General features: G+C 35.2%; 1 protein-coding gene across 1 annotated transcript in view; it reads left to right on the top strand.

The window, feature by feature from the left end:
- The window catches only part of EYS (eyes shut homolog), a 1,462,097-nt gene that overhangs the window by 705,450 nt on the left and 736,540 nt on the right, over positions 1-20,107 (top strand). The window contains 2 exon segments of the mRNA XM_069488330.1: positions 3,258-3,382; positions 16,088-16,206. Coding sequence (XP_069344431.1) covers positions 3,258-3,382; positions 16,088-16,206 — 244 coding nt within the window.

Below are 20,107 nucleotides of genomic sequence, written 5' to 3'. Positions count from 1 at the left end.
GATGCTTGTGATTAAGCAGCCAAGATTGGTCAATAGAGACAGGCCAATCCTCTCGCAAGACAACATGTTGCACAAATAACGCTGCTCAAATTACAGAGAGTGGACTTGGAAATTCTCTGTCATCCACTATATTCACCAGACCTTGCACCAACTGACTACCACTTCTTCCAGGCTTTGGACCACTTCTTGCAAGGAAAAATATTCAATCCTAAACAAGCTGTGGAAAACACCTTCCGTGACTTCATCACCACTCGTTCTCCAGGCTTCTTCACTGCTGGCATAAACAACCTACCATTAAGATGGCAAAGTTGTGTCAATAGTTTAGGCACATACTTTGATTAATTGAACTGCTTCCTGTTTGAGATATAATAAACTATTGATTTGAAATCGCCATTTCATATTTAATGACTATATGTATACACACACACATAATTTCAAACTATTTATGTAGATACTTCTCCTTTAAGGAGGTGGAGCATAACTCCACATCCCTTAGGTGTGAGATGTGCATAGCAACTTCCTGCCAAAGAATACTCTTGATATCATGTGATGAGAATGAGTTTTATCTATGATGTCTTTCTCCCCAAAACTCATAACACCAGTGTAACCATGAAAATGACATCAAAAAAACCTAATTTAAAGTATAGTGTTCAAAATATTTTACCAATACTCCTCAAAACAGTTAAGATCATTAAAAATAAGGAAGTATGTCCCAGGAGATTCTGGAACAGATAAAAAGGACACTAGATAAAACCTAACGTTGTGTAGACTTTAGTAATAATAATATATCAATATTGTGTCATTAATTGTGACAAATGTACCATATTAATGTAGATGTTAACAATAAGAGAAACTGGGTATGGACACTTTCTGTGTTACCCTTGCAACTCTTCTGTAAATCTAAAATTATTGCAAAAATAAAAAGTCTATTAAAAATTTTAAAAAATTAGCCCCTTCCAAAAAAAAAAAAAAAAAAGAAAAGAAAACACTATAAGGTATGTAGTTTTTTTCCTTTGCAGTGAAAATTTAAAAATATTAATATTGTTGATGGATAAGAATGTAGACAAATGAGCATTTCATATAATGCTGGCAAATATCTAAATTGATGATGTATTTTGGAAGAACAATTTATGATATCAAAAGAAAGACAATGAATACTTCAATTATTAACAAAATGAGCCCTGAGTTTGTTTCTTTTGCACATAAAGGAGCATCACCAGTGAAGAATTCCTCTGAAATAAAAAAAAAAAAAATGTCATGGGTTTTTCTTTGTTATACAAATAGCAAGAAGTTCATGGTCTCAGAGGCAATTCAGTATTGAAGTTTTCATCTTGATAGTGCAAAATGAGTCCATCCATAAATCCATACACAGTTAAAATAGGTCTTGTTGTTTATTGGTCAGGAAAAAATCTTCAGTTAGGTCCAGTGGGGTCCCGCACAGTGGAGTCGCTAACATTTGGGATCATTTATTATTCATAGTTACCTAGCTTTGGCCAGTTGCAATAAAACACAAAATTTAGTTTTTACATCACCTAAGTCAGTATTTGTGTGTCTATCCAAATAAAACAGAGTGGCTAAATTTGGCCAGCTGATGAGTACAGATTGTGTAAAAAGGAATTATACTTTCTGGTTCTAAATTCTACCTTTGCAATTTGCTAGTCCTGTGACCTTGGTAAAGTTACTTATTGTTAAGTTTTCAGTAAATATTAGCTATCATAAAAATTATGATCTAATACTATATAATCTAATCCCTATTTATTAATTTATCCTTTTTCACCAGCATCACCCAACTGTGCCCTCATATATTATAATACTTTTAAGCCATTTAAAACTACTTTCAATTTCTGGATTAACCCATACTCTTTTTATTCTCTCCTTGCATACACTCTTTGCCATACTAGGAATGCATCTCTCTATATGCTGCTTATAGCATTTATCATATTATTGTGTTTGTTACTTGTCTATTTTCCCAAATAGTGTGGGTGCTTCTTGAAAGTATACACAAAGTTTTATTCTTCTTTATGTTCTTAGCATTCATAAAAGATGTGCCATATTGCAGTCACTGGGTAAATGTGTAATAATTGCTCATGAACATTGAACTTTAATCAATGTTTGCAGATCCTCCATCAGTTTTTGAAACATAGCAAGACAAATGGCATCTAGTTGGTTTATATAAAATTATTCCTCTAAAATAATAAGAGAAAATATTATACAATAGCCTCTGACCCATTGATTCTTTCCATATTTCTTCTTCCAATTATGGAGCGTACCTTTCATAAAATGTCCCCAATTTCTCTATTCTAAGAGCCTCCTGCAGACCTTTGTTTTATTTTTTTTTCAAATTGTTCACTCGGGTTTGAGAAGGCACACACATTAATATCATTTCCTGTATTAGTTCCCTAGGAGTGACATAACAAATTATTACAAACTTGGAAGCTTAAAGCTACAAAAATTTATTTGCTTGCTCATAGTTGTGGAGACCAGAAGCCTCTGACCTAGTCCCCCAGTTATCTCTTTCCACATTTCTTCTTTCAATTATGGAGTATACCTTTCATGAAGTGCCCCCATTTTTTCTATCCTAAGAGTATCCTAGAGATCTCTGTTTCATTTCTTTTCGAATTATTCACTTGGATTTCATCAGATACACACATTAATATTATTTCCTGTATTAATTTCCTAAGATTGACATAACAAATCATCACAAACTTGGTAGCTTAAAGCAACAGAAATTTATTTGCTCATAGTTGTGGAGACAAGAAATCCAAAATCAAGGTGCCAGTAAGGCCATTGTCCCTCTGAAGGTGCTAAGGAAGAAGCCTACCTTTCCTCTCTCAGTACCTAGAGGCTCGAGGTGTTCCTTGATGTGGGGCCACATGACATCAATCTCTGTGTCCTTCTCCATATAGCCTTCTCCCTTGGGTGTCTCTGTGTCTCCTCTTCTTATAAGGGCACTTGACATTGGATTTAGGGACCACCTACTTGATCCAGGATGACCTCATCTCAAGATGCTTAACTTAGTTACAACTGCAAAAACACTTTTTCCAAATAACATTACATTCACAGATCCTGAGTGTTAAGACTTGGACATATTATTTTGGGGCCACAATTCAACCCATTATATCACCCTGAGACAGGCTCCCAGCTACATTGTTGTTGGAGCTCTGAAAACACACTTGAATGACAGAATTCCAAGGTGAAAGGTAATATTGTTCATGTGTATAATATATCAAAATATATTTTTTACTTTTCTTCTTTAGATGTCTTCCTGGATTTTCTGGTCAATTTTGTGAAATTAATATAAATGAGTGCTCTTCATCACCATGTCTACATGGCGCAAACTGTGAAGATCACATCAATGGATATGTTTGCAAATGTCAACAAGGTAATTATTGAAAAATAATAAGCATACCACATATATATTATTATAATATATATTCATATAGATATATATGAATATGAGTGTAATACTATTTTGACAATCCATCCACCAGTAGTGTTGTTGACTATCAATTAAGTTTTAAACAATGACCATGATTATCAAAACACGAAATAAGTGTTCAGCAATTTTAGAGGGCAATCACTTGGGATGTCAGCGAGAAATTCTAATGTTCTTACTAGACAAATTTTCTAAATTTATATAAGCTTCAGATTCTTCATCTTTATATCATTTATGTCTTGCACACAGCAAGTCGTTTATAAATGTTAGCTTTGATTAATACTGACATTGTTATTTCTTCCAAGAATTATCAGCATAGACATGGACAAGCTGAACAAACTGGTTTTATTCAAGGAATAATTGCTATTTTCTGAATATTTGTGTTCCCTTGAAATTCATATGTGGAACCCTAATCATCACAGTATTAGGAGGCAGGGCCTTTGTGAAGCTATTAGGTCATGAGAGCAGAACTCTTGTGAATGGGATTAGTACCTTTATAAAAGAGATCTCAGAGAGCTAACTGGCCCCTCCCATCATTTGAGAACACAGCCAGAAGGCACCACGTAAGAACCATGAAGCAGGCCCTCAACAGACACCAAATCTCTCGGCAACATGATATTCAACTTTCTAACCTCCAGAACTGTGAGAAGTAAATGTCTGTTGTTTATAAGCTACCCAGTTTATGGTATTTTTGTTGTAGTCATCCTGAATGGACTAAGAAAGTAGCTCATTAATAATTGTTTTTTTGGCCATTTCTACCTTTGGTCATATTTCATTCTATTATATTGATATAAATAATTTATTTCCATGCATGTTTTTCCCTCTTTTTACTTTAGTTTTCTAATTTTTCAAATTTCTTGCTTTCTTTCTATGTTTTCTGCCACTCATCTTCGACATTCAGTTACATCCACCCAAAAGTGATGTTGAAAGGCCTGAATTTCCTTGAACAGCAATAATCTCTCAGGAATATTTATGAGGGGTATTTTTGGTCACTTAAAAAAAATTCTTAAGCTGGGTGTGGTGGTGCATGACTGTAGTCCTACCCACTTGGGTGGCTGAGTCAGGAGGATTACTTCCGCCTAGGAGTTTGAGGCTGTAGTGTACCATGATCACACTTGTGAATAGTCACTGCACTGCAGCTTGGGCAACACAGGGAGACTCTATGTCTTTAAAAATTTCTCACTATTTTACAGACTGTAGAGAAGACTTCAGACAGTTTATGGATATCGCATGTTCTGGGCTTCTGGTTACTGGATCTACTGAGGGAATAACATCCAGGCAGTCATGTGGAAATTAGGGCTTGTATGATTTATGTGAAGTCATACAAACTAGTGAATACTTATCAACTAAGTGCCACCCATGTACTATTTACAAATGCAAAATTCACTCAGAGCCTTGCTCTGTTTTTTGAATATGTGGTATTGGTTCTAGATTCTATTTGGTCACATAAAACATCTGCAGGACTTTGTACCTGCATTTTGTCACATAAAACATCTACAGAACATAGCCACCTGTGCTAAAACTGTAACTTTTGCAGGAAAAGAAGTAGAATAGAGACTACAGTTTTCTGCATAAGAAATGAATGTCATTTCAAAAGTTTTGCCTCTTTCAAGCAAAAATCTCTTTATTGTGGTCTGAACACTTAAAACCCTATCATAACTATCATAAGTAATGAAAATATTCCTCCAAAAACAGTTAGGAAGTAAAATTTCTACATGAATTATGTTTATGATATCAATAAGTATCTTATAACTGCTAGTTTCATTCTTTTTATGTTAATAAATATCTTATAATTGCTAGATTAGTTTTGATGCTATAGATCAAGATTCCACTTACTCTGAATTAATTCATTTGGAATTTGGAGCCATTTTGAAGCCATTGCAGCATTCAAATAAAGCCCTGTGTTGATTGCTGTTTATCAGATCCATAGTGGAAAATACAAGACCTAAAACTGATGCCATCTGTGCTGCTAGGTGTTACTCAAAACTTGCTGATACTTTTGATTTAAGACTTAGACTCTTCACAGCTTAGTCATGGGAATCAGTCAAGCTGAGAGTCAAATCAAGAACTCAAAACCATTTATAACAGCTGCAAAGAAAATAAAATACCTGGGAATATACTTAACCAAGAAGGCAAAAGATCTCTACAAGGAGAACTATAAAATACTGATGAAAGAAATCATAGATGACACAAATGGAAAAACATCCCATGCTCTTGGATTGGAAGAATCAGTACTGTTAAAATGTCCATACTTCCCAAAGTTATTTACAGATTCAATGTAATTCCCTTCAAAATACCAATGTCATTTTTCACAGAACAAGAAAAAGCAATCCTACATTTCATATAGAATCAAAAAAGAGCCCTAATAGCCAAAGCAATCCTAAGTAAAAAGAACAAATATGGAGGCATCACATTACCCAATTTCAAATTATGCTACAAGCCTATAGTAACCCAAACAACATGATACTGGTATAAAGGTAGACACATAGATCAATGGAAAAGACTAGAGAACACAGAAATAAAACCATATAGCTACAACCAATTGATTTTCAGCAAAGCAGACAAAAATAAATACTAGGGAAAAGACACCCTATTCAATAAATGATGCTGGAAACATTGGATAGCCACATGCAGGATAATGAAATTGGATTCATATCTCTCACCAGACAACAAAAATTAACTCAAGATGGGTTAAAGACTTAATGTAAAAACTGAAACCATAAAAATTTTAGAAGAAAATATAGAAAAAACTCTTCTGGACATTGGCTTAAGCAAAGAATTTCTTACTAAGACCCCAAAATAGAAGAAAATATTTGCAAACTATACATTTGACAAAGGACTAATATCTAGAATCTACAAAGAACTCAAACAAATCAGCAAGAAAAAAACAAATAACGCCATCAAAAAGTGGGCAAAAGAAATGAATAGATTTTTTTCATAAGACAATGTACAAATGGCCAACAAACTTATGAAAAAAATGCTTAACATCACTGGGCATCAGGGAAATGTAAATTAAAACCACAATAAGCCTCCACCTTACCTCTGTAGAATGGCTATTATTAATAAGTCAAAAAATAATAGATTTTGGCACAGATGCAAAATGAAAAGGGAAACTTCTATGACAAACAGTATGAAGGTTCCTCAAAGAACTAAAAGTAGACGTACCATTCTATCCAGCAATCTCACTACTGAGTACCCAAAGCAAAAGAAGTCATTATATCAAAAAGATACCCGCACCTAAATGTTCATTGCAGCCCAATTCATAATTGCAAAGATATGGAATCACCTCAACTTAAATGTCCATCAACTGGTGTGTAAAGAAAATGTGGTATGTATGTATACACACACACATACACACACACACCCCCCATGGAGTATTAGCCGTAAAAAGGAATGAAATAATGACTTTTGCAACAACTTTTATGGAATTGGAGAACATTATCCTAAATAAAGTATCTCAGAAATGGAAAAACAAACATCACATATTCTCATTTATAAGTAGGAGCTAAATGCTGGGTATATATGGTAAAATGGTGTAACAAACATTGGAAACTAAAAAGGGGAAGGGTGGGAGGAGAGTGAGGGCTAAAAAATTAACTGTCAGATATAATGTACACTATTCTGGTGAAGAGTACCCGAATCTCTGACTTCAGCATTATACAATTCATCCATGTAACAAAAAACACTTGTACCCCCTATATCTATTGAAATAAAAAGAAAGAAAACAGAAAAAAAAAAAAAAAAAAAAAACAACTAAGCAACAAATGAAACAAATTCTTAGAAAATTTGTTTGTGGACACCCTTCCAAACCCCTGTCTTTGCTCCTATGGGGTGTTTCCAGACATAGCTCTTAATCATACCACCCCATTCTTCCTCCAATATTATTTAAGGAATAATCTTGCTCCTGCAGATCACCCTTCATCTTTTCCTTATTTTCTTTATTGGTATAGTTTGCTATAGTTTCAGGCTGTTTTTATTTCTACGGTAAAATTCACCCTCTGGTGTACAGTTCTATAGTTTTCACAAAAGCATAAAGTTGTATAACCACTACCATAGCCAGTTAAGTAAACACCATCCCCCAAAATGTACTCATGCTGTCCCTTGGTAGTCAACCCTTTCCTCACCCCTAAATCTACTTTAGTAGAATCCCAACTTCTTCCTTATTATTTTTTATTCTTGAAAATTCTACCTGTTGTTGAGCTGTTCCTTCTCTTATATTCTGAATTTTGGATTTTGAAAGCCAAATGTCAGAAGACTTTGGCATATATGTGCTTAGGAAATAAAATTAATAGTAGAAATACTAGTGCATGGACATCATGCTATTTTACATGCACTAACTCATTCAGTTTTCATAACAATTGTAAGTAGAAGGCATCTCATTTTACCAATGAGGAAGTAGTGGCCCAGAGCCACTGAGTAATCTACCATGACATGGTAGAAGTCTGGCCTGACACTTGTATACTCATCATATTTTATGTTTCCCCAAAATGTTACATTGTTGAATACCAACTCCCATAAAGTTTCAGTTATGCAAGGTGAATAAATTCTAGAGATCTGCTGTATAACATCATGCCTGAAGTTAACAGGAATGTATTATACAGTTAAAAAAAAATTTGTTAAAAGGGCATATCTCATGTTAAATGTTCTAACTACAATCAAAATTATGAATTGACCACCATAAAAAATAGCATTACCCCAAAAGATCCATTAGTGTGTCACAGCTTAGTTTAGATGTTAGCAATTCTAACCACATTGAGAGTTTTTTAGGAAAAACTCCATGAACAAAAACTAAACTTTCCACCCTTCTGAGTGTCTCATAGCAATTTGCCCTCTCCCAAATGCCACAGAAACACACATGTCCACTTCTCTCTATCACTCAGAAAAAAAAACAAACAAAAAAAAGAAAAGAAAGAAAAAAGGAAAACAAAACAGCCTTAAATAATGTTAGTAATTCTTTCTTAGTCTGGTCAAAATCATGCCATTATCCTTTTCTCACACAGTTCCAGAGAGAAAACTACCTTGACTAGGTATTCCTCTGTCTTTAATTTGGTTAAGCACTATGTAAATCATTGTCATTTTCTATTTCCATCAGTTTGTGAATTCCTTAAATTCACATCATGTTACCAATTATCAAAATTCTCTCATCTGCATCTAACAAAACTTCATGGCTGTACTCTGGGTGACTCCTCCAGTATGCCATGAGGTTTGTAATTTCATCTCTTTTCTCCCTTCTCTCATTTTTTCTTTCCTTCTTTTTTTTTTCTTTTTTGTTGGCACAAACAGAGTTGCATGCTCCTACACTATTCTGAACAACACAGTTTGAAAAACCTAAATACTGGTTTCCTTACCAGATATTCTTGAAAACACACTGAAATTTAAACTGGATGTATATAGGCTAGAAAACATTCTAAATATTCCTTAATTTTGTACTACCAAATCCTGGTGGAAGATTGGATCATAATGGGTCCTCAGAGAGTGTTCAGCACATACTGGAAAAGTTCAATTCATTTATGTTGCTGGCCAATGTTGTCTAGTCACTGACTAGACACACACTGACTAGCATCACAAGTGTGATGCTTGAACAGGGGGAGCACAGGTTAGATTTCAGACCTTCCTCATCTTCTCTGCATGAGGTCTTCATGAAAGGAACAGTTACTTGAACACCATTTAGGACAGGCCTGATCACAGAGTTCATCTTGTACCTACGTAGTGAGTTAAATGGCTTAGTGAGCTCATTTCCAGTGAAGTATCAATACAGGTATTCAGATGGTTTTTGCAAAAATAAAAACACACTTACTTTTGCTTTAGCCTAAATAGTCCTATTTATAATCTTATCGAATAATGTTTAACACTCAGTAAGTGAAACCAGAGCTATCCCATTGTGAGCAAATGGAAAGTGACAGGAAACAATTTTTGTATTGCAAATGTGAATGCTTCACCCAGAGTTGTTCTCAATCCCTGGGGCAGTCACTATGCCCAGATACTTTTTATACCCAGGAGGGGTGCAATGGTGTTTACACTGGGGATGATGCAAACTGCAGATGCACATTTTGCTCTTAAAGTGGCATAATTCATTTTGAAGCTGAAATGCTACATTGTCCTTGGGGCAAGGAAACAGAGAAACAAACACAGATAATATCTGCCACTAGTACTCACAGTTATTGTCAGAAATTGGACTTCTGTATTTAGAACAGAAGAGATACAGAATAATCTTTCTTTTTAATCAAGACCCAAGAAAAGTGAACTAATCTTTAATAAGAAATAAATAAGTATATAGTATATTTTCATGAAGATTTAGATATAAAAATTAATTCTTCTATATATTCTAGATTTAGACTAAGAAAAAATAGTTTTATGTTATCCAATTACTAGATAATATATTAACTAGTAAGACTGAATTATATTAGATTTAGGTTTAATTTTATATTCCCAGAAGATTAGAAGCAAATCACTACGGGTTGAGAGGGAAAATAAAATGAAAATAAGATACATAAATCTTTGAAATAGTGACTTATATTTTCATTAATAAACTAGAACTATTATAACTGCTATATTATAAAATGGTAGTATTAAAACTAGTCACTGTTTCTATTAATAGTTGTATATATTGATATATTTAGAGATTTCATTTAGTCTTCAATTTAAAAATTTCTTTTATTACAATGTGTCATCTAAAGTAATCTTTATTTTGTGCCTGGATTATTTGGCATCATTTTATTCTGTAAGCATTTATTTATTTTCTATGATGTGTCAGATATTATTTTAATACTATGTGCTTAACACTATAATAATTTTATTACTTTACATGAATTGATAATGACAACTTTTGGTGTCTTTTAATAACCAACCAGTATTTTTGAATATTTGGTTGCCTGATTACAAATAGACATCAAACTTACATTTTACATAAAATAAGGGAGTGAAGAAAGCATCAGTTATGTAGATAAGCCTGGCTAGAATGTGGAAGAATGTCTGATTCTGTCTTGTCTCCAGTTCTGTTACCTGTAAGGTAAACTTGTAATTCATTATTAGTGTGAAATTGGACAGGCTTTAGTTTTGGGTGCTAGACATAGGTACAATTTGCATGTCCTTGCTTATGGGAGGTTAGCAAGGAATTTCTTTAATGTATGACCTGTGGGGACAATTCTTCACAGGTACCTGAGGTTTGTACCTTCTCTTTTGCATAAGGAGTTGAAGAGTGGGTTGCCCTGAGACTTTGATGTTCTTTTTACACGCTGGACATCCATTTCTGTGTAGTGTGGTTTCCTGTACTACAGAGGGAAAAAAATATTTAAACTACAATTTCTAGAGTTTCTTGAAACTGAGGTTGTGAATATAATTGGATTCCACCAATAATAAACATACCTGAAATCTGAAGGCTCTGATGGAGAACATTTCTGGATGTCTTAGCAGTTTCTTCTTGGAAACTGGAGGTTTCCAAGGTCATGGAAATGTATGATTTTTTCTGTAGCAGATCTCACATCAGCAGTCACTGATTGAGTGTGTAGCGGTGCTGAGCTGGCAGCTTCCTGGCAATCCAGTTTCCTTGGATTAGCACAATGGGTTCTTGAACTCAATAATTCTAATGGTGGCTTTTATATTTCTCACCTTTCTGATTCTGGCTAAGGGGGCATCTCCCAGAAAGTAGTATCTGTGGTTCCTGTCGTTACTCCTACTGCCCTCCCTTCTGATTATTTTGTAAGCATCTAATTCCATTATTGAGGACCTTTTTGCTTAAATACTTAGGATGATTTCTGTTTCTCGTGCTGAACCCTGACTAACTTATTTTCTATCTTAGTTTGTTATTTTTGACCCAGATGTCCTTAATGTTTCCCTCAGCTTGACTAAGCTTTAGAAATTCTTCTTCCTGACTATAAGCCCCTGACCTCCCTTTTCTTAGAACATTTACTTTAGAAAATTTGTAGTTGTAAATTCTTTCTATGTGCCTTTGAGATGTAAATTTTCTCCCAGCCTCTTGCCACTTTCACAAACCAGAAATATCTTTCTCAAGGACTTGGGGGTCATCTTTTTAAAATGTAGTACTGGAAAAAGATGGTGCCCCTACTTCCCAGTCTCTGTGGGAGGGTAGAAGCTAACTTCAGTAAGAGACAATTAGTAAACACAGGTGGCTTAATCACATTGACCAACTTCCCCCCACCCCAACATCCTCCAGTACTCACTCCAGCTCACCTCAGCTCAGCACAGCATTTAAAAATCCTCCTGCTCCCGTTTGTTTTAGTTGATTTCAAGTTCTCTACCCTATTGTAAACATACCTGTCTTCTATTGCAATACTCTTTAAAAAAATTTTTTTTATTTCAGCATCTTACAGGGGTACAAATGTTTAGATTATATATGTTGCCTTTGCCCCACCCGAGTCAGAGCTTCAAGCGTGTCCATCCCCCAGACAGTGCGCACCACACCCATTAGGTGTGTATATACCCATCCCCTCTAATCCCCTCCCACCTGCCTGACGCCGGATGAATGTTACTACTATATGCGCATATAGTATTGATCAGTTAATACCAATTTGATGGTGAGTACATGTGGTGCTTATTTTTCCATTCTTGGGATACTTCACTTAGTAGAATAGGCTCCAGCTGTATCCAGGATAATATAAGAGGTGCTAGATCAACATTGTTTTCTGTGGCTGAGTAGTACTCCATGGTATACATATACCACATTTTATTAATACACTCATGTATTGATGGGCACTTGGGTTGTTTCCACATCTTTGCAACTCTGAATTGTGCTGCTATAAACATTCGAGTGCAGATGTCTTTTTTACAGAATGTCTTTTTTTCCTTTGGGTAGATGCCCAGTAATGGGATTGTTGGATCAAATGGTAGTTCTACTTGTATCTCTTTGAGGTATCTCCATATTATTTTCCACAGAGGTTGTACTAGTTTGCAGTCCCACCAGCAGTGTATGAATGTTTGTATCTCAACGTATCCATGTCAACATTTATTGTTTTGGGACTTTTTAATAAAAGCCATTCTCACTAGAGTTAAGTGATATCTCATTGTGTTTTTGATTTGCATTTTCCTGATGATTAGAGATGTTGAACATTTTTTCATGGTTTTTGGCCATTAGTCTGTCTTCTTTTGAAAAGTTTCTGTTCATGTCCTTTGCCCACTTTTTAATGGGATTGTTTGATTTTTTCTTGTTGATTTTCCTGAGTTCTCTCTCTCTATGTGTAGGTTCTAGTTATCAGCCCCTACGTAGAATTGCTGATGGAGACAATTTAGCCACCACCTGGAGGCAACCACAGGGAATAGGACCTTTTCTTTTGGGACCCTGCAACGGACTGCTGGGTACTTGGACTATGAGCTCCCTACCCACCAGCCCTCCCTGGTGCTGCTTTCCTGGTGACTCCAGCAGAGTGGGGGAAATCCTGAGACTGAGAGACATTGTTACAGCTTGAGCACCCTGTGGGTGACTTGGGGCCAGCGTTCTTCTCCCTGGCAGGGCCCAGAGGACAGGCTTGCAGGCCAGATCCTGTACACCCAGGCTTCAATTGCATTGCCTGGGGGCACAGAAGGGTTATTTGTGAACTAGTCTACTGAGCTGTGTGTGTCTTCAGGGGCAAATCAGGGTGGGGCCTAGGGCTGCGGGAGGGCTGGGTTCCCAGACCATCATTCTGGGCAGGGAACCTCTGGGCTCGCATCACAGTCAAAGGAGCTGGCTTGAGGTCCTGCCTGCCAGCAGAGGCCCCGGAAAAACCGCAGAATAGGAGAGGGTGGAAAGGAGTGAGGCCTGCTCCAGACGGCAGGTCTCAGACAGCCCCACACCCATATGCAGACTTTTTGTCCGAGTGCGGCCATTTCACCCCTCCAACTTTGCCCAGAAGCAGAGAAGAGACCTTTGACCCCTGCTAGCGCGCATTTGCACTTGAGGAGCTTGAGGGAAGGCTCACCAAACCCAGCCCCACCCAGCCTCACTCCCCCACCTGCCCCTGCTGAGATAGAGAATAAGGACACACCTGAAAGTCCTAGGGCCCCAGCCATCCCCTGAGGCACTAGAGTGCCTCTCCAAAGGAAGGAGAGCTGGTTACAGGACCCAAAAACAACATTGCAGCTTGCTCCTCCCAGCAAGCACCACTTACTGACAGGGATCAATTTGCATACTCTTTTACTGCATCTACTGATCATCACTGAGGGTGTGGTGGAATCTCACCCACAAGCACCACCTACAAGCTCAGAGACCAAAATGGGCGTGTCATTATCTAAACAAAAATCCAAAGATAAGAAGTAACAGCTGCTCCAGATGGGAAGGAATCAGTGAAAGAACTCTAGAAGTATGAAAAATCAAACAGAAAGGCCACCCCCAAAGAGGAACACCAGCTCTCTAGCAATGTATGTCAATCAAATTCACAACACTAAAAAGATGGAAGAAGAATTTCAAACATAGATTGTAAGAAAAATCAGTGATATGCAAGAGAAAATGGATACCCAACAGAAAGAAACCACAAAAAAAATCCAGGACTTGGAAGGAAAATTTACTAAAGAAATTGAAATATTAAAAAAAAAAAATCAAACAGAACTTCTGGAAATGAAGAATTTATTCAAGGAATTACAAAACAGAGAGGAAAGCCTCAAGAACAGGGTAGATCAAACAGAAGAAAGACTCTCAGGGGTTGAAGATAATACTTTTCAATTAAATAAGTCAGTTGCAGAGATAGAGCAGAGAAATAAGAAAAAAGAGCAAGGCCTACAAGAAATGTGGGATTATATGAAGAGGCCTAACATGAGAATTATACACATCCCTGAGGATGAAGAAGAAAATACACAAGTGTTTGATAAACTGTTTGAGGATATAATGGAGGAATATTTCCCAGGCTTTGCAATACTCTTGAATAAAATCTTTCTTGTCTGTTTAACTGGTCCAGTATAATTTTTTTTTCACAGTTCCCATCTTATGGTTTAAAGTTTTCATGTCTTCATAGTATTAGAAGCAAAGAATGAGTATATTATTATGTTTACTTATTTAAAATATATTTTGAAATATTCAACCAAAAGAATATATAATATATATAAATATAATATATAATAAACATGTATATACCCCATTTGCCTTGAGAAATGCAATATTAGCATAAGTCTAGCTTTCTTATATCCCTCCCAGAGTATCTCCACAACCTGCAGTAACTATTCTGAATTTTTATATTCAACATTCCCTCAGTATTCCTTAGAGTTTTATTATATATGTATGTATTTTCTAAGCAATGTTATTAAATTTTGTATGTATTTGACTTGTAGAAGAACACTTATCAGGATGTAAGTATTTTCATGGAATATGCTTTTATGCTCAACAATATGTTTGTGAGACTCAACTACTTGAATCACTGGTCATAGTGGCTTTTTATAAGCCCTGAAAAATGTTTTTTCTGTATCACCTTTTATAGCCTCCTTAGTAGAGATCCCTACTGAATCAGCTCAGTACACGAAACAGCATTGCAAAGTGGAGAGAGTCTTGGACAAAGATTTGATAAATTTAGTCTTTTGGCAGCTACTTCTAAGTTTGATGTGGACATTGCCAAGTCTTTTAAACTCAGGACTTATTTTTCTTCTTGTAATGCAGTATTGCAATAAATCATTTCTAAGTACCCCAGAATACGTATTTAATTGTTCTATTGTAAATTATCAGGGAAGAACAATAATAATATATTGCAAAGTAGGAACAAGAATAAAACTTTGCATTTCTCAATAGCCAGGGTTCAGATTACATGCTGTTGGATAATTCATAGAAATTAAGAAAAGTTTAAAAGTTGCAATTGTAGCAGGTGTAGTTAATCAGTAAGCAGTGAGAGCTGTCTCAAAAGACCTGTTGTCCTTGTGTAGAATGGTATGTTTAGGTTGACATAATGTTGTGGCTAGAATGTTAAATATTAAAATTTATTATAAATAATTGCCTGTTCAAAAATAATCAATGGTTTCAAAAACTGTTCCCAATATGTACTCAGTAAACCATAGCTAAGATGTTATCTTGTGGAGACTTTAGCAATATTGGTGGCTGGGTTGATGATGAAAGTGATGAACTTATAGCAAAAGCCAACCAAAATACACACACTCAAATAATATTTTGGGTGTAAAATTAGATTATTAGGTTTAAGGAGAATTCTTACAGCTGAACATAGACACAGTATTTGTATTCTATGAAATCACAATGCAAGAAATACCAACTGCAAAATATTACAAGTATTACAAGAAAATGTACATCTAGATATCTGCAGTAGTTAAGAGTTGAATTTAGGATTCATATTAAGTGGAATTATATTAAATGTTTATTCTATTGCCTTCCATGTATTTATCCCAAGGTAAAATAAGTAAAAACATTTAAATATGTAATATTGAATGGGACCATGGATAAGAGCTGAGATTTTACCTTACATGCACTTGCTTTCATTTATACATAACTGTGTGATTTTAGAGCAAATTATTTATATTCTCTGAGTTTAATTTTCTCATGTACTAAATAGAGACAGTAATAATAGCTACCTGGTAAAATGATCATGAAGATAAACTGAGATAATTTGTATAAAATACCTAGTACAAGTATAGCAAATATTAAGAGCCAGTAAGTATAAGTTATTATTATTACTATTATTATTATCATTAAAAATTGAATATCTACTTTGAAATTTTATTTAACAGGATGGTCTGGATACCACTGTGAGAACAAACTTGATAATTGTATTCTCAACTCATGTGCTCATGGAATGTGCATGGAAAATGAACTGGGCTTGACATGTTTATGCATATCTGGATTTATGGTAAGAATTATTGGTGGTGGTTGTTGTAGTATTTTTTCCATTGTCTTTGAAATGCAGTAAATAACAGAATATTACATGGTTAAAAATAAGGTTGGAGAAGTTAATCGTCAGGGCTTCTTTCCTTCTCTGTCTGGACATACTGCACTTTTCTCAGCATTTCCTTTACCCTTCCTGTCCATCCATCACTCGCATCCTCAGCCCTTCCTTTCAGGAGGAAAACATTCTGATAAATTGATCCACACTAAGGTGCAAGTGACTTAATGTATTGTCCTTTAATGTCTTAATGCATTTGGAAGGAGCATGCCAGTGGAGGAATTACTTAATACTGCCAGGGTCTTGGCAGAACTTTTCTCTTGCCCAAGGACATAGTACTACTTCCAGGGTTGGGTTAGAGTATTGTATGTTCAAGGAGAATGAATCTGCTTCCTCAGCAAATTTGAACTGTCCTGCAGTACATTAACACTAAAATAGACTTCCCTTATTAAAAATGTCTTTATTAAAAGATAGCTTTTGACCACAATCTTTTATTAAAACTGACTGCAGCACATGAATATAGTAAATATAGTAAGGGAAAAGCAATTGACAAGACTGTGTCATCAGGAATTTCAAATGTATCTTGGATAGATTGACCTGTCTTAACTGAGGTTAAGGCTAAATAGAGAGGGGATATAGTCAGGTGCCCGGTGCAAGATTAAGGAATCAGACTTCAAGGGCCTGGCCGGTATTTAAGGAATATGCACAGTGTGAATAGAAGTGTGAAAGGAGCTAGAAACTCCTCAGAGCTGGAAGATCAGAACAGAAGGAAAATACTAAAAGCAGGAGTTTCTGGAAGAAGTTAAGGAATTGAACAGAAAAATGGTCAATAACTGTCACCAAACAAAAGAATTTGAGAAAGCAATTAGAGAAGAGCCTGGGCTTAAGAGAGATGTTCTTCCCTCTTAAGGGTATCCTTTCTCTGAGAATCCTCCAATTCCAGCCTTGCCCTGGGAAAAGGATTTTATTTTAGTGATTCCAATGGATGGATCTTTGTTGAAGAATTTCAGATACTCTAATACCTTAGTGTGGAAGGAATTTGGTACCAAGAAGTTAATTTTCTGACACTTCAGATTATACCAATAAGGCCTTCCTCATGTCAATGGAAAAGAACACAAATTCTGTAAAATAATTTAAAGAGGTTTATTCTGAGCTGAAAATGTGCAACTGTGGCCCAGGGAGCTAAGCCCAAGAAGCCTTGAGCAAATGGTCTCATCATGTTTAGGTTACAGTTTGGTTTTATATATTTCAGGGAGACAGGAATTACACGTAAAGTCATAAATCAATACATGGAAGGTACACATTGGTTTGGCTCAAAAAGCAAGGAAATTTTGAAGCAGGGTATTACAGGTCATAGGTGGGTTTAAAGATTCTTTGATTTGTAATTGGTTAAAGAAATGAAGCTTTGTCTGAAGGCTTTGAATGTTTTAAATTAAGATAAAGAGTCTATTAATCAGAGATAAGCCACCAGACATATACTAAGACTCAAGTGATCTGCTAAGTAATAAATTAATGACCTGTAGGTGTGGTTTAAGATTTGTCTTGAAAAGCCTTAGGCCTATTAATGAGTTACAAAGGATTTCTCCAAGAAGGAAAGGGGGCATGAGGAGGCATGTCTGATCTCCCTTCTCATGGCCAGCAGCTCAGCTTTAGGGTATTTCTGGGGTCCTCTTGGCCAAGGGGGGGTCTATTGAGTCAGCTAGGGGGCTTAAGATTTTATGTTAATTCACACTCGAAAAGTCAATAGACAAGGACAATATATGTAACCTAAACTTTAGTACCCCTATAATATGCTGAAATAAAAAAAAAAAAATTAAGATGATCTTAAAAAAAAAAAAAAAGCCAATAGAGAAAAATACCAAGCTATGTCTTTTGGTTAACTATATTCTTCTGACATTGCAGCCTGATATTTGGAAATCTAAATAACTTAGAAAACAAATGCTCATTTTATAGATGATATGTTTTAATAAACACAAAGAATTTACTACCAAATGCCCCTAAAATTCCTTTAAATAATTAATCCCTCCATGTATACCTTTGCACATTTGAAATATGAATCTAATACTTAAGCTCTCTCTTTTAATATAAAAAAATCAACTCTGAAAGATATGTACACTAGTATATGTTAAAAATGTAAACATCTTGAAAAAATAATATAGTTTTATAAAACCACATGTCCTCTAAATAGAAGAATATCATGTGTCTATATTTTAGTAAGGCATTTGCTAAATTAATTTCAGATGACTATTCCTATAACCACTCTTTGAAGTATTTGAAAGCCACAATGAAACTTCAAAACTAACCATAGTAAGAGACAACGTCTGTGTAAAGTGCTACAAAGAGATAAGGGTGATTCAACTTTTGCTAATGCATTAGTTATCCTCTAAACTGACTAGCTAAAGATAGAGGAAATTTGGTTTATTGAAAAAGCATTTAACATTGAAATTGTTACCAAAAGTTCAGCACTTGTTCCTGAGGCTTCATCAGAAGAATGAGGACAAGTGGTTTGAGGAGAAGGAAAGGGAAATTTATTAATTTGCAAGCAAATGAGGGGAATGGCAGACTGCTGTCTTAAAGTAACACTGTCCTATTTTATAATAAGAAATGCAGGGCTTTTAAGAGTAGTTTTCAGCTTGGGGCTATTGCTGTTTAAGAATAGTTTATGGTCTTGATGAACCCCATCTCCGGGGAAGGCAATCTCATAACCTCTGCCCAGACAGTTCTATTGAAACATTTCCTGTGGTACAAAGAAACAAAGAACATTTCCCTGCCCTTCTGACTACTGGCCTCGGGAAGGGATACATGTTTGAATTCCCAGGAAGAGTAGGTTGTTTTAAAGAGACAGCTTGTAAATCATTGTCCCCTTTTTCATGCCATTCTCTCTGTTACCAAATATTATTCATGTCAATGCTATAGCAGTATATAGGCATCCTAAATTAGATATTCTAAAGATATACTTTTGAAAATAGGTTGTAAATTATTAATTGGAATATAAAGCAAAATAATTTGCTGAAATGTGAGGAAATTAAAGAAAATGTTCTAAGTGAGTGATAAAAATACTAGTATAAAGTTAAATTTATGAATATTGAAATAAAATAACAAATCTATTTTGACAAGTATGGCAAATGCATAAAATCATTGGAAAATTGCTTTTTAGATTCATTTTCTCCCTCCCTGACTAATCCTGAGTGTAAATGGGATAAAAATATTAATAATTAGAATCACAATCATAGAGACATATCAAACTACATTGGTACCCTCCATCCTTTATAAAGTATGTAATTCACAGGAAAGTATAAAAATTGTCTTAAGAAATGAAGTAGTTATAAGGATTAGAAGAAAAGTAAATTGATTTGTATTAGTATTAACAATAAAATGTGCACATAGTATTATTGAATGTGAAAACAGTGGGCATAGTAGAGAGTTAGCAACTTATAGAGGGTAAGTCATAGCAGTCTAGCACCAGAATACATGGGAAGAGACTAAACATTACTTCAGTTATCACATCACATTCTAGTACAACATTTGCTTATTTCTCTGTCCACTCTGATAGACTGTGAGCTCCTGAAGGGCAGGGATAATGTTGAAAATTATAGTATTACTAAGAACACAGAGCTCAATACAGATGGTCCCTGATTTATGATAGTTTGATTTTAAAATTGTGTAAAAGTGATATGTATTCAGTGGAAACCTTAGTTCATGTATCCATACAACTATTCTGTTTTTTACTTTCAGTACAGCATTCAATAAGTTACATGATATACTCAACACTTCATTATAAAATAAATTTTGTGTTGGGTGATTCTACCCACCGTAAACTAAGTGTTCTGGGTATGTTTAAGCTAGGCTACGCTAAATTGTCATGCTC

The sequence above is a fragment of the Eulemur rufifrons genome, chromosome 15 (assembly GCF_041146395.1).
Source record: "Eulemur rufifrons isolate Redbay chromosome 15, OSU_ERuf_1, whole genome shotgun sequence".
NCBI classification, from domain to species: domain Eukaryota; kingdom Metazoa; phylum Chordata; class Mammalia; order Primates; family Lemuridae; genus Eulemur; species Eulemur rufifrons.
This window is presented reverse-complemented; position numbering and strand designations above follow the sequence as displayed.